The 15,382-nt window shown below is 41.2% G+C and overlaps 1 protein-coding gene across 3 annotated transcripts in view; it reads right to left on the minus strand.

The window, feature by feature from the left end:
• The window catches only part of WNT7B (Wnt family member 7B), a 90,455-nt gene that overhangs the window by 35,567 nt on the left and 39,506 nt on the right, over positions 1–15,382 (minus strand). The window contains exons 1-4 of one of the 3 annotated variants that reach the window (XM_053977718.1): positions 8,740–8,815; positions 7,780–7,859; positions 7,204–7,312; positions 3,155–3,381 (exon numbers count right to left, since the gene is read on the minus strand). In XM_053977718.1, coding sequence (XP_053833693.1) covers positions 3,155–3,251 — 97 coding nt within the window. In that variant the 5' untranslated portion in view covers positions 3,252–3,381; positions 7,204–7,312; positions 7,780–7,859; positions 8,740–8,815. Of the gene's footprint in view, positions 1–3,154; positions 3,382–7,203; positions 7,313–7,779; positions 7,860–8,739; positions 8,822–15,382 lie in introns of those variants that run through there. The other 2 variants (XM_053977719.1, XM_053977717.1) reach the window with 2 other exon arrangements.

Consider the following 15,382-nt stretch of genomic DNA (forward strand, 5'->3'; position numbering starts at 1 on the left):
TAGAATAACCCTAAATCTCTAGTTGTCAGTGTGGTGGTAGAGTCTTGATCAGTGGCTAAAGAGTAGGTCCTCTCCTTCCCACGCAGCAAGAGAGCAATTAATATGTCATCACTGCTTACTTTCCCTCCCTACCCTGAGACCTGAATAATTCACCTTCAGTGTTCATCTCCCCAAGGGGTTCTGGGACAAAGCTTTCCTTTGGGGTGAAGTGAAAAACATGCCTGTCTTTTTTTAGTGTTAGTCCTTTCTTCAGTGCGTTCAGGAAGAGCCGAATGGCTGGTTTGGTGTTTCTGTGTCAGACAGAGGTGTGTGTTCATCGGTGCTGGGATGCCCAAAATGTAGGAAGAATGATGTGCAGGACTTCAATTATTTCAGAAGGCTAATTAATTACTTTATTATACTATATTATACTATAACTATATTACACTAACAAGACCTATCACTAACTATATCACTAATAAGAAAAACCCATGACACTCTGCAGAGAGTCCCGACACACACATGGATCCAGTTGGTCAACGAATCCAAACAACCATCACTAGAATCCAATCAAGCAATCACCTTGGGTAAACAATCTCCATACCACATTCCACATGGGCACAAACACAGGAGCAGTGAATGAGATAAGAATTGTTTTGATTCTCTTTTCTCTGCTTCTCTCACAGCTTCTCTCAGGAGGAATCCTGAGGAAGCTAAATCTCTCTCTGTTCAGAGGGCATGTGAATACCACATGTGTTTAGTTACACATGTGAATATTGTGCTTAGAAGTATCTTGCACTTTTAAGTAGCTGGGGTTTTAAATCTTTTTACCTTTTTCCCCCTTGCTAATGTAATAACACTACTTCCTAAACCCTATCGTTTTCCTAGGTACTGACCTCCTCATCTCTGGGTGCTACTCCAATAATAAAAAAAATAAAGACTTGTGGATTATGGGATGCTTTATAGACCTGCATGGAACTCATCTGGCTCAGCTGGAAGGGGTCATGTAAACCTTCTGCAACTGTTAGAGTCGGTGTGGTTTCACACCCAACAAATGTCAAAGCAGAACTCAGCTGCAACAGCCAAGTTTCATCTATGTTTGGTTTAATCCATAAAAGAACCCACCAAATTCCACATCAGTCATTTCAGACGTGCAAGAAACCACCCAGCTTCAGTGAAGAGGTCAAGAATCTGGTAAACATTTTGGCAAATATGGCTTGAACAGTGGCTCAAGAAAACCCTGTTTTTTTCCATCTTTGTATAGCCTGATAGCTGGTCCATCCTAATGAAAAATAATTTCTGTTCCTTGTAGCTCTTACTTTACATAGAAACACTGAGGCTGAAAGCACAACTACAACTTGTCCTGTTTAGGCATTTGAACAGCCCTCACTTGCATAGTTTTGGAGGATGAAAGGAGTCTCTCTGGTGAAGAGGATTGTTACCCACAAGCACAGTGGTGAAGATGGTGAGGCAGCACAAGATCCTCAGCTTAAAGAGGAGAGCAGAAGTGGTGAAAGCCTTTTCACTGGAAAGCTTTGTGATGACACCCACTCTGATACAACCCTCCAGAGCGGCCCTTCTCAGGCCATAAGGGATCTCACAGAAGGTAAGACAACTCACATATCTAAGGTCAGGGCATGCCTGCAAGCTTTGGCAGATGAAAACAGAGCATGAAGAAGTACAGAATGCTTGGCAGATGTGTATTTTCTGACAGCAACGTAATTCTGGTTACCAACTGAAAGCAAACAAACATAACACCAACCAAGGAGGACCAGACCATGCTTCTAACAGTCAAGACAAGTGACTAGATTTTTTTTCCTGGTTCATTTAAATTTGAAGGTAGAATGCAAAATTTAGGTTAATTCCTGAATATGATGCCTTGAGAATGTAATGTAAAGCTCACAGAGTATGACAGACCCCCTGCAAATGTAAGTCAGTTGCCCAATGCCAATGGATTTATTCCCTAACAACACTTTACAGCTGAACTACTGTGTCCTTAAAGCACTCAGACCTCAGCTAGACTCCCAGATTTGGATGTTCTTTCAAAAAATATTCAGTTCCTTTGTTGACCCAAACATACTTCAGGTTTTGGCATTCATTTCACAAGGGTGTGAGAAAAAAAAACCCTGACGCCTTGACCACCACTAATAACCAAAGCACCATGTGAGTCAACACCTCTTTGCACAGATGAAATTAAATGTTAAGCCTTTTTTCATACAGTTTTAATGAGATCTTATGTCTGACCACACACAGCTGTACTGGAAGCACAAGATTCATCCAAACCATTGAATTTAAGAGTTATGACCCAAAGAAAAATGGGACACAAGAAGAATAGGCTCCAACCCCACTGAGAAGCTGGATGGTATCACTTTGAGTGCTCTTGAGAGAGCTACACAGCCCAAGTTATCCCAACCCAGAGCAGCAGACAGGAGAGTGGGCAGTCCTTGGGAGAGAGAGAAAAGGTCAGGAATAAGTTAAGGATATCCAGCTGGGTGATGAGGAAAATAGTGACCTCAGTGCTGGAAAAAGATTTACATAATCTCCCCTGTGAAATAATATCAGACATAGGGTAAATGAAAAGGTATTGATTTAACTTCTTCTAACAGCTAGCAGCTTGTCAGGCCAAGGCCATGTATTATTTTCTTTGAATATTTTTCCTGCCTCAAATCACTTGCAGTATTTTCTTTGCAGTATGGTAGCAACACTAAAATGTATCATTGCCACATATTGGAAGGCCAGCGTTGTACGCACAGTACTTCCATCAATTATTTGGGACTCTCCCATTACTTAAGCTTCTGGGAAGTCTGAAGAGGGATTTTTCTGAGCTGCTTTTAGTTAATTTTTGATTGGCCATAATATTCACCACAGTTATCATGACAACGTGTAACAAGACAACAGTTGGAAATAATCTTTTCATGGGCTGTGACCTTGGATGGCTGTGCAGGCACTGAGGCCATTGCTGGGTCTGAAGTTGCACAGATATGAGTGACTTCATCTACAGATCACTGGAGATTCCACGTCTCTTGCCAGTTACTTTTCACTGAGTGGAAATTGTCCTGGAAGCATCACTGTTGAAACTCTGAGGGTTATAAACCTTTGCAGGACCATAGCAAGAAAAGTAAGAGAAAACCATCCCAAACAGGTCCCTACAGCACCGTAGCAGAGACACCCTTACCTACTCGAAGCTCTTGTCCAAAGACTGTTTTCTCTCCCAGCGCAGAGCAGTTCCACCTCCCGTACCGAAACTGGTACTGGCACTCATTGATTCCCATTTGTGCCCCTTCCCCGATCACAATGATGGCATCAGGGCGGCTCTGGCAGATCGCGCGCTGCCGAGGGGCCAGGCCTGGGATTTTGTTGCAGATTATATTAGCTCCTAAAGCCACCACGGATGACAAAGCTCTGAAGAAAAAAGCAGAAAGACACGTTATAACCAAATTGAGGTGACCAGGTGTTGCTGTGTGGCTGGCAATGTGCTGTGCAAAAGGGGAAGGGTCGGAGATTGAGTTCCTGTAATTATGCCAACTTGGCACAGTGTCTTTGGTCTGGTATAGCAGCCTGGAAATTTTGCAGTAATTCCTGATCTGGTTTATGCCAGAAGAAACAAAGAAATTGAATTTTGGACTTTTGTTTCCAGTCCTACACAGAGACATCAGCTTGTGAGATGTGGAAAGAAAGGCTTATTTAAAATCAAAATATAGTGATAAGCGATCATCCACAAAATCTCTGAAACTCATGTCTACTTTGAATGCAGGTTCAGAATTAGTGTTTTAGTTACTGCAGCCAGTTCATTCACCCCTCATTTGAAACTGTTAAGCACAATTTAGAAAATTACTTGACACTACCAACACTCTTGCCCATTATTATGCTCAGAATATTGAATGATTAATGAAGTCCACCAGCATAACTGTGCTTTTAGATCTGGCAAACATCATGGAGCACATAGGAGTTATCCTTAATATGTGCCATCCAGGCTAGAAACACTTGCAGTTCTCATTCTTCAACTATATTTTCAGAATTCATTATGAAGTTTGCACATAACTTGCACCTTTTGTTGCATATGAAAACATATGGCAATATGTTTTCACTTAAGCACATTTATTTTTCATTTTTCAGCTCACTTTTCACCATCTTCACAGGCTCATTTTCAACATCTTTACAGTCTACATTTTAAATGGTAATATTTTGAAAAAAAATAGGACAACATGGGTTCAATGATGCCTCTGGTCACATCTACTGAATACCCTCCAGGCCCGTGGAGATGCTTCAGCTTGCTCTGGACAAGCAGGCTGACTGCCCCAGGATCCTACTTCCTACCTTGAACACCAGCCTAGGCCTTTCATCTTAGCGTTAAAAATTTCCCACTGGAAATGCTCCCTTGGGGAAATGGTGACTAAACAAAATTAAAGAATTATATAAGGATTTGTCAACTTCATCACAAGGTAACTGCAAAATTACATAAATGCTGCATTTCAATGAAATCAGAGTGTTTAATTTTGCTATTTCAATAAGATGCAGTAAAGCCAGAGCAAGGAGGGTGAAATTGAGAGCTCTTCCCTGGCCAAAATGAAATACTGCTATTCCTGTGGGATGGAAATTCCATGATGATCCACTCTGCCTTTAGTAGGCATTTTTGCATCTTTTCCAAAGTTAAGAATCCATGAGAAATTCATCATTGTGGGTTTTTATTTATGGCAGCAGAGTTGGGTTATGGATATAGAAATAAGGTATCACACAACACGTGCATCCCCTGTTGTTCTGCCTATTAAACAGAAGAACAAAAGGTTGTTGCAGTCTGATCGCTCTCAGTGTTGGAGCAGGAATGCTCAGACCTGCAGCTTTAATTTGTGCTCCTCTGGATGCTGAGCAACAAAGTTGGAGCATCACCTGGAACCACAGAGTCCCTGAGATTCACACAGGTTTTGAGCTGAGGGGTTTTTTTTTCTGGCAAAAAGTATTTCTCCTCTTTAAAATTAAAAAAAAAAAAAATAGTGATGTCTTTAAATTAGGACTTTCCAAGAGATGTGATAATCTTTAAAAAGTATTATGTTTGATATAGGGATAAGATTCTCTATACAGTGGCTTATGACCTTTATGTTATGGCTTCAAAAGCTAATGAAAATCACCGAGGAAAGTATCAGTATTTCTTTTTCTCTCTTTTTTTTTTCTTTTTAATCACACACTTTTCAATATTGGAAAATAAAAGTTATTTTCTTTGAAAGGTCATAGAATTTTTCTCTGTCTGATTTTCTACACAAAGTAGGATGGAGATTCTGAAAATATTGCAGTAAAATACAAAGGAAAGCATTTTTCCTTAATAGATGATGTCAAATTCACAAACATACACTCTTTGATGACACTAAAGTGCTGTGCCCCATTCTTGCCCCATGCCCTCCACCTGGCTTTACCCAGTTCCCTGGGAGAAACCAGGTACCCAGACTTCCTGCAAGACCTTCCCACCTGGTGACCCATTTCCACTGCTGCTTCAGACACTGACCCTTCCAGGGAAATCTAGCCCTGAGGAAATCTGTGGTTGATTCCTAAGAAAGAGACATGCACAAGGAATTTAAAATTCCATTTGATGCTTGGCACATGCACAAGACACACAGTTCTGGTCTTGTAGCTGCCTGATGGTCATCAATTTACTGAGGCTATGCCACCAACTTACTAGCAAAACTTACACATAAAAATTATTTGTATGTTATATAAATACTTTTTTAAAAATTAAAAAATTGATAAAAACTGTGCAATAACTTCCTGACATCATTTTTTTTAACTGCTGGGCTTCCACAGTTTCCACTAACTATTCTCAAGTTGAGTAGCAAAAACCTTACGACTTTCAAAACAAAGGAAAGCAAGAATTGGCCACAGCATCTAAACTTATAATTTTCAGTTAAGTTGTTTCCTTCATACATGTCACTGCTCTCTCATAATTAGGTTTAAGAGTATATTCTTTGGTCTCCCATTGTTTTTTGGAGCAGGCCTTGGTCAAAGTATTTTAATGCAGTGGGTTGGTTTATTCATCTAGAAAATAAGCACGGTCATACCTGCTTCAGAACATATTGTGAGGGTGTCGTGTCATTATAATTATAATTATTGTGTGCTTGTGAAGTGTATTATAACAATTAAACTGCAATTACTGGGGGTGGAAGGGGTCTTAGTTTTTCTATAACTTCCAGAAACTTCCCCCTCTCTGGCCTGAACTTACCAGCATATTCCCTCAAACTTGTTTAGCCTACTTTTAAATTGTTACACTGCCAAAAGAAATGCTGAATCATGAAACTGAGGTTTTGGAAAGCTTTATTTTTATTAAAGAAATGCACCCACCAGCATTTCAAGCTTCCTCTCCTCTATTTCTTGTGGCGTCCCTCAGTTTGTGCATCCATCACACATTCGGGAGGGCTGTGATGTGCTCCTGCCCCTTGGCAGGTTGAAGGCTACATTATTTTTTTTCAAAGATGAAGATTGTTTCAATTTATAACTGTCAAAAGGCAGATCCTCCATGCCACATTTTGGCATCGTCTTCCATCTAATCTTTCTTTGTGGTGCAAATTGCCTTGATTCTTATCACCAGAAACTCCTGAGTGTGGCATTTTGTTAAGATTTCTGATGCAGTTTACAGTAATTGCAACTATCCGGCACCACAACGGTCTCCACACAGCTCAGAGTGTTCTGCTGGGTCATCCACGTGGGCTATTCAATTAAACATCATCCACATGGCTTATCCAGATAAACAGAGTGAGTGGAATAATGGCACATTTCCTAAGGAATCAGCACTATGGAGAGCTTTGACATTTCTTCATGCCTATGCCATTAATCTAAGGGACACACCAGCACTGAAATTGAGCAATATCTATAAACAGTTATGCCCAAATTTAAAAAACAACAACAAAAACCCACAAAAAACCAACCAAAAAAAAGAATAAAACAAAACACAGGAAAAACCCAAACAACCCAACAACAATAAACAAACAAAAACCCCACACACAAACAAACAAAAAAAAACCCTTCAGATCGGGGATTAGAAAGGACCTTGAAGTTCAAACTTCCCTCAAATTAAACCTGATGAACAAGATCTTGGAAGGCTTGGTTTCTGCATAAGAATTCTGAAACATCAGGGTTTTTATCATTTGAAAAAATAACTAGGACTGTGTCACAGCAAGCAGAAAATCATGGTGGTGGGAGACAAGTTTCAGCTTATTTTCTGAAATAATGCTTGCTTACTTCTGCAAAGACAGATGAATCCTGTCACAAAAAGTGGAATTTCTCCTTCAAAATGTATTTCCTGTTACAGTTGTATCTCCTCTGTAGGGCCTAAGCAACTCCAGCTTCCCTTTTCACAAAGTGAAATGAAAATTATTAGATATTCTAAGCGAGTCATAAAAGTAAAGGTCTTTGAAACACTTCAGAAATTAAGCATTAAGGCCACTTCAGTTTTTAGAACTGTTTGTTGGAAGAGAAATGTACTCCTCATTCCTGGTTGGCTTGCTTGAGTCTCCATTTTATATTTGCAAAAACAAGCATTCACTTAACTTGAGCACGAGTCATTCCCTTGATTTCAAATGTTATCATGTCCTTGCAACTTCTGATTAATTTTACATATAAGAAGGTTATCATGTGAACTGTAGTTTACAGAGTCTTTGCACGAGTGGAAAATATATAAAGTATATCCATATAATGGACAGCTGTACAAGCACATGAGAAGAAAACATTTACATTTTCTTCCTGTTAAAAGAATCTGAATTTTGATAAAATTATCAAACAGAGCTGTCTACTTATAGATGAAGAGCAGTAACTGACCGGTCTTTGGAGTTGGCCCCAAGCTCCTGCACAGGCACAGATGTGTACTGAGATTTCTTCTAGGAGCTTAATATACCATTCTGACAAGTACATGACAAAAGATGTAAAATAAGAGATTAAACCAACAACACATTGGATACAGATTAAACACTTAATCAAGTTGATTTTAACCTTTTGGTTAAAAAAACTAAAAAGCTGCTTTAAAAATTCTCTGCCCATCTGTGCTCCCTGGACAGATTACATTTTATTGGAGCCCAGGACTGGTGTCAAGAACTTCTGCTCCTCCAGCACCCTCCCTCACTTGCATTCCTGGCTGCACAACAGCACAACACACACTTCCCACCAAGCCAGCCTTGCTGCAAGCCCTTGGATGGGCAACTGTAGGGTCACAGTGATCCCACCCTAGCTTTGCTTTTTGATATTCACCTGAACCTGCTATTGGGCAGAGGATTTGTTTTCAGCAAGGAATGAAGGAATTTAGCCACGTGAACCCCATTAACAGCAGAGGAGTTGTGCAGATTTTTGGCACACTATACCGAAAACTTACCCCACCATCTCTGACAAAAAAGTCCACATAGTGGGTTCTTTGTTAGCAGGAGCCACCGAGGTATTTTGTGGTGACATTGCGACACATCTGAAACCGTACACCACTACCAAATGGTTGACTTAATTAAGAATTCCTAAGTAAATATTTTGAGTGCGTATCAGTTGCAGAAATTGGCAGGAGTGTCCCGGGCTCTGAATGCCATATGCATATGTTTAGGCTTTCAGTTTTGTTTTCCACCCTGGCTTTGGGAAATCGATGTTCGGCACATGTGTTATTGAAGCGGAAATCCAGTAAGGCTGTGTGGTTCAGCCCTGTGGTGCTCTCCCCTCTGCTGGGGCTCTGGACCTGGGGGCTGCACACAGATGTGTTCGTTCCCACCAAATGAAAGGCAGAGATTTCTTTGAGGAGCTCACCCAAAAAAGTGCCTGACATCCTATGCAGTGTGCTGGCACGGCCAGGAATGAACGCGGTGTAATGGGTGAGCCGAGGGATGACTCACACAAGGGCAGAAATGGGGTAAATGCCTGCTTGAGAGAGGAGTGGGGGCATGCCCCCCATCCCTCTGTGCCATAGCGATCAGGGAACACCAGCAAACCCTTGGGTCACACCCTCCCCCACCTGCCAGCTGGGATGGTTGCTGTGAAGCCAGCAGTGAATCATTAGGCTTCAGCAGGAGGGGAGACATTGCCTGGGATGCCATTCACAGATCGGCACCAGCAACCAGCACCAGCCTCCTGCAAATTCCTGCTGTTCCCTGAGCAAGAGAAATCTGATTTTGACACATATCTTATTTGCTGTATGACTGGTCCACTACAATATTTTTTAATAATCTTTCAGTGAGGCAACACTTGATATGTAGCAGCAGGATATCTTGAAGACTGTTACATCCATAGTCTACCTGTATTCAACTTTTTTTACATCAACAAAAGGCTCATGGAGAACAGAAATGCCTCACAGGCCTCGTGTGTCCTATTGTAAAGGCCACACTAGCAAATTTACATTTCCATTTTCATTGGACATTCACTTTCCTCCAGAATTTTTATGACAAACTACTGTATAATGAGGATTTTCTTTCTTGTCTCAAATCACTTTACTCTGGGGGCATCTTGTTATATGGTGGAAAACACATCCTGTGGATATAAAAATTTATAAAAATAAAATTGGGTGTTAAAATACCTGAAGTGTGGCAAATAATTACTCCAAAGGAATTTGTGCTTCAATAAGTGTTTGGTTTGCTAAACCAGAGAAAACTGATAGGCCAGTGTTTAAAAACTGCAGGAAGGCAGCAATTCTAGCATTCTCCTGGGCAATTCATGGAAGGCTGGAATACTCCTGCTTTGTTCTTGTCAGTGATGAAGGTGGTGATATACATGGTGCAATTGAACTTATCTGAATAGGCTTAATGAAAAATGGTGTTGATATTAAATTATTTGATTCCTTTTACAAACAGAGCTTTATCAGATTTGGAAATCCAACTGAAACACTTTTGTTTCACACAGTTTTGTTTTTTTTTCTTTTGTCTCTATAAACAGTGTTAGCAGGACCTACCAGTCCAGTTCTGCAAACATGCACATGTCTTACTTTGCAGAGTACCAAGGAGCTTCCACCCTCAGTAACAATAAAGTCCATTCCTCAATGCCAAGATGCCCCTTAAGCACTCACAGCTGGTGTTGATGTCTAGCACCATAATTTGCCTTCCACCCCATTTCTAGTTTCCTTTAGTACTAGAAAGAGCCACACTAATATCTGACAGGGAGGCCCAGAGCTGTTTGCTGAGCAGCAACCCACCACTGTGGAAAGCAAAGTTACCTTGCAAAATAACTGGAGCGGGATAATGCAGTTCTCCTGGCGTGGAATGCAACTTAGAGATACCAAAGTGGCTGGAAGAGATAACTCACAGATCTTCTATGTCTATGCAGAAACAGTTCAGTGTCATAGAAAAATAAAAATTTCACACTTCTATATGTGAAGTCCACGGTTTTGTCATGTTTTTCATGTAGTAAATAAGAACAAATAAGCTTTGTCCAATCACACACAACATATACATAGATATGGGCATTTTCCAAGCTTTATCAATTCCAAGCCTTAATTAAACTTAAGTGAAGTGCATCTTTTGTCTCTGGCAAAAGTTTATTAGTCTGTTCTGTTTGGGGAATGGATTAAGAGGAAGAAAGAAATAGGTAGTCTTCAGGCAAAGTCCAAGATTTATCAAGACCATACCCTGCTTAATTTGTGAGATCTGATGAAAGCCTGTCACAGTCCTACCACAGATCTCCTACACAGAAGCAGCTATGTGTTGGCTAGCTCATTCTAAAATGCCAGGTTTGCCTTGTGGCTTTAAAATCTTTAAGGTGGACTGTTACCAGAACCTATCTTAAAATATATGCTTTGTGATATTTTTCATTAAACATTTTTGAAAGATCTTAATTTTTTTGCTTTGTTTGCATAGGGCTTTCATGGATGTGATACAAAAATTGAAAGAGGAAAGCATGTAGTAATGGGTCTACTGGAGAGGAAGACTCTTTCTTCTCAAAATGAAGTCAGCTGGCCTTACTGTTGTCGTGGTTCAGGCAGGAGCTCATCAGGATCTGAGCAACCAATGAGAATAAATTCTGAAAGTCTACTGATCCATTATGTTGGAGAATTTAGTATATTGTGTTAAAATGTTGAGACTCCATTGCAATGTCTGTTAATCATGAGGATCAAAATCTGAATGCAGCTCTGAGGTACCCCTGAAAAGCCATACAAAGTTGTCTCAGATGTTCTTTTATTATTAAGGTGGAGAGGCCATATGGACCCTTCCCATAATGCACTTCAGACTAAATGACCACTGAGGGCTGCTATTTGCACACAGATCTATGATCACAAAGCAAGACTTATTGGTCTTGAATTAGCAGCAGAGGGGAAAAAAATTAAATTGTCTTTGTCAGTGACATTGAATTTTTATCCACTGAATATGCCACTATGATGAGCCATGATTTATTTCTTTTATTCCTTCCCTCACCACTGTTTTCAAGGTAGTAAATCTTTCCTAAGGCCATAAAAAGTCAGGATATGGAATTAAGTGATATCCACAAACAAAATTAAAGCCAAAACCCCATAGACTTGGTGCTGTCAGGTTTACTTACTGGCTCCTACATCTGGAATGGGAGCATTGCTCAAACCAGCAGCAGTGTGTGCTGTTCTCATCTGCTCTAAATGCCTCAATTCAGACAAGACCATTGTCACGGGGTACAAGGAGCAGGATAAGTTCTTTTTATGTTTCTCTACAACAGCTGAAGCTTTGGGATGACAGACAGAAGGGCAGCTCCTCCTGCTCTGGTGTGCAGCAGGCGAGGAAGTGAGTGTGAGGACTGGGCACCATCCAAGTGGGACCAGGCAGATCACTGGTGCCTTGACAATGGTCCCAGTTTGGTTGCAAAGCCTTGAGCCTTTGTTATTTTTCTTCCTCACTTACCCACCTTCACCTTTCCCTCAAACTACACTGGGGGACACTCCTTCACAGTGAACACATTTGCATTGTTCTCAAGATGTGGGAAAAACTGGAAAAGAAACACAAAGTCCCAGAAGCAGAAACCATGGACCTCTCCAGGTTTAGCATGAACGGGTAAGAATGAGGAAAACTGTGGGGTTTAATTTTTTTTTTTATATATTTCATATCAGAGTTTATTCCTTCACAGGAGAACTGCAATATCCCACCAGATATGGGTGGTGTGTCTGCAAGAGGCTGGGTGGGGGTGCAGAGGTACCTCTGTCAGAGACATGGGTTGAATGTACAACTTCTCTCCATCTCCAGCACCAAGGACAGGAGGGAGGATGCATCACCTTGAAAAGAAACAGATTCTGCTCCTCAGAAGAGTTTGGGTTGGAAGAGACCCTAAAGCCCATCCAGTGCCACCCCCTGCCACAGGCAGGGACACCTTCCACTATCCCAGGTTGCTCCCAGCCCCATTCAACCTGGCCTTGGACACTTCCAGGAATAGGGCAGCCACAACTTCTCTGGGCAACCAAACCAGGGCCTCACTTTCCACTGGAGCAGGTTGCTCAGATTGGCACAGGGAACGCATTCTGCTCCCAGGACAGGTTTGACAGCCAGGAAGTTGTGCTGGGGCTGGACAGCCAACTTTAAATGACCTCCCTGGGCTGGCTGCAGCTTCAAACAAAAGTGCCCTGAAAGCTAAGCTCTTGCAAAGCTCTTGCAAAGGACCACCTTACTAAATACAAGAGATCCATCACAGATTTCAAGATGTTAGATGTATGGCTGACACCCTTTGTGTTTTCCGGATCATGTAGTTCTATTTGCTTCCATGGAAAATTTGTTGTTAACTGCAAGTCAGCCCAAGTCAATGTACCAGAATATGCCCCTGTACAAAGACCTCCTGCTAAACACCAGGTCCCAAAATAAATTAAGAAGGTAGAGGTGTTTCACTAAGGAAGTTGCCTAAGAAATGCAGAGTGCAGAAATGTTACACTTGGTAGGTTTTCTATACTTTTAATTAATAGTTATTGAAAAGAAAAAGAAAAAAATGCAACATATTTTTAAGCAAATAGCAAATGGCATTTGGAAATAATTTTTTTAATAGTCTCTTAGTGTGTTAACTAATTTTGTCTCTCATTTTCTGACTCTGTTCCCTGATGAGAAAATTATTTGCAGCCTTTCTTGTACCACCACACCAGCTATAAGCAAAACTGCTTGGCACTTCCATGGAGAAGGTCTGCATTCCCTGAACCCAGCTAACTCCCCACTGGCTATTGGTGATCATGCAAAGAGAAATTCTGATCCATCAGGCAGATAATTTATTGTTAGCTCCTTACAGGAATTACCCTATTGAAGTTATGAGACAGTTTGTCTGCTTGACATTATACTTGTTGGTTAGACATGGAAATAGGGTGTGATCACTAGTCTGATCAGACCTTCAAATCCGTACCTAAAAGTTAGATATTACTATAAAATAGCTTCACTCTGAGAAAGTCTCAAGTATGGAGAAAAAGGGGGAAACCCCTCAGAAACTGCAGAATATTAAAGTTTATTTCCTGTGCAGATTTCCAAGCATTTAAAACATTATTGTATACTGCATGTGGGCTTTCTGTGAACAACAACTCTCTGTTTTATAATCTGAACTATCAACACTGGCACAAAATAATGTGACACCAAACAGGGCTATCTATGAATGTCTAAGGTTTCTTTCAGCTACTTATTTCAAAATTTTAATTCTGAGTGATATAAGAGGCCTGGTAAACCACACAGTAACTTTTCTGGTTCCCTGGCTTGTTGAGTCTATTCCAGGTGTTCAGAAGGATTAGCAAAAGTCATTTTGAGTTGTTTTTCTAGAGGGAGTTTCTAAATTTGGTGTGCAGCCATAAAAATCTTGCATCTGTGTTATTATCCCAGTGGCCCATGCTGGGTGTGTCCTTGGTGTTTTGCAGATCACTATAAGCTTGTGAAAGCAGCTGGATGGAATACTTCTTCTAAAATCCTCTCTCAAAAGATCCTGCACATGCTGTCAGTCATACACACACAGGCATATACCTGCCTTTTTGTAAGGTGGCATATTGACCCCAATTTAGCTGCTTCTTGCCTTCAAACTGAAGATGCTGCTGACTATGGGCATTTTTAATTTCTTTTTCCTCCAGTTTTCTTTCTGAATTTGATAATTTGAAAAAATCCCTTTATGGCCATGCAATCCAAAGAATGAAGAGGTTTAAAGAGGTAAGTGATAAGGACTGTTTGGGTTTCACAGCTGAGCCTGCAGAGGTGGTACTAAAACAGCTCTACCAAAGTGAGTCATATGCAATCTACAGGGGCTATAGGCAGCTGATGGCACACACAATGTCAGCCAGTGAGCACCCAGAGCAGGTTAAGCCTGGCTTAACAGCCACGTCTGAGCCACAGTCCAGTCTTCATTGTCAGTCAGCCCCACACTCACACAGAAATCTCCTTTCACTGCTAACAAATACTTACTCTCATTTTTCTCCCTGATGCTACCATTCTTTTGCCATTGATCTTTTTAACTTTTTACCCCTAGGTAAAACAGAAATTGATAGAGAAGCTAGCTTTCTGTCTGAATTACATTTATCTGTTCCATAGAAGAAAAACTTTAACAGCAGCATCACAGACTATTAGGAAGCTCAGAAATTATGAATTATCTATTAGGAAGCTTAGAAATTATCAAAGTTTCCTAAAACTCTATGACTTAAATATCTTTTAAGCACCAGAGCATGAGTTTATTTTAAAAGGGTTGTGGTCATAGACAAGGACAGCCATGGACATTCTCTGAGATGTGAAGTCTGCAGCCTGCCCCCTCCGTTCCCCCAGTGGTTACCCTGCTGATGTGATGTGCCTTTGTACATGGTGTTAGGCCAAGAGCACCCAGGCACTACAGCTGCCTAGGCACTGCAGGCACCACAGAACTCCTGCACCAAGGGATCCCAAAGCACGTGCCAAGGCATGTCAGACTGGCAGCTGTGCATGCAGAACTGGCCCCTGTGTGCTCACATGGAAAGGCTCCTGTTGGGAGAGTATGAGACTGTGAATGCTGGGGACTGAATGAGCTGCATTCCCCCCAGAGAGCTTGGTGAGAAAGCAATGTAGTGAGCACATCTGTCTGAGTGGTGATGGGAAGGCACAGGTTCCACAGAAGGGAGCAAACTGGACAGTAAGTGACTTTGAGGAGACAGTAGTCCATCCACCTTCCCTGGGCAGGATCAGCTGCACCTTTCTCACTCCTGACAGGCACTTCATACCATTTATAAATCATCCTACCTAACTTTTCCCCAAAAGGGTGGTTGGGCACTGAACAGGCTCCCCAGGGAATGGTCATGACAGAACTCAAGGAGCATTTGAACAAACTCAGGCACAGGGTAAGATTCTTGAGGTTCTCCTGTGCAGGGCCAGGAGTTGGACTTGACCCCTTCCCTGTGGGTCCCTTCCAACTCAGAATATTCCAATGTTTCTATTCTATGATTCTATTAAATTTCTGCAATTAAAGCTCAGGGCTTCTTCTCTGATACCCAATGTGAACAGAATATTTTGTCCCCAAAGGCTTTGCACTGCCC

The sequence above is a fragment of the Vidua macroura genome, chromosome 5, assembly GCF_024509145.1.
Source record: "Vidua macroura isolate BioBank_ID:100142 chromosome 5, ASM2450914v1, whole genome shotgun sequence".
NCBI lineage: Eukaryota > Metazoa > Chordata > Aves > Passeriformes > Viduidae > Vidua > Vidua macroura.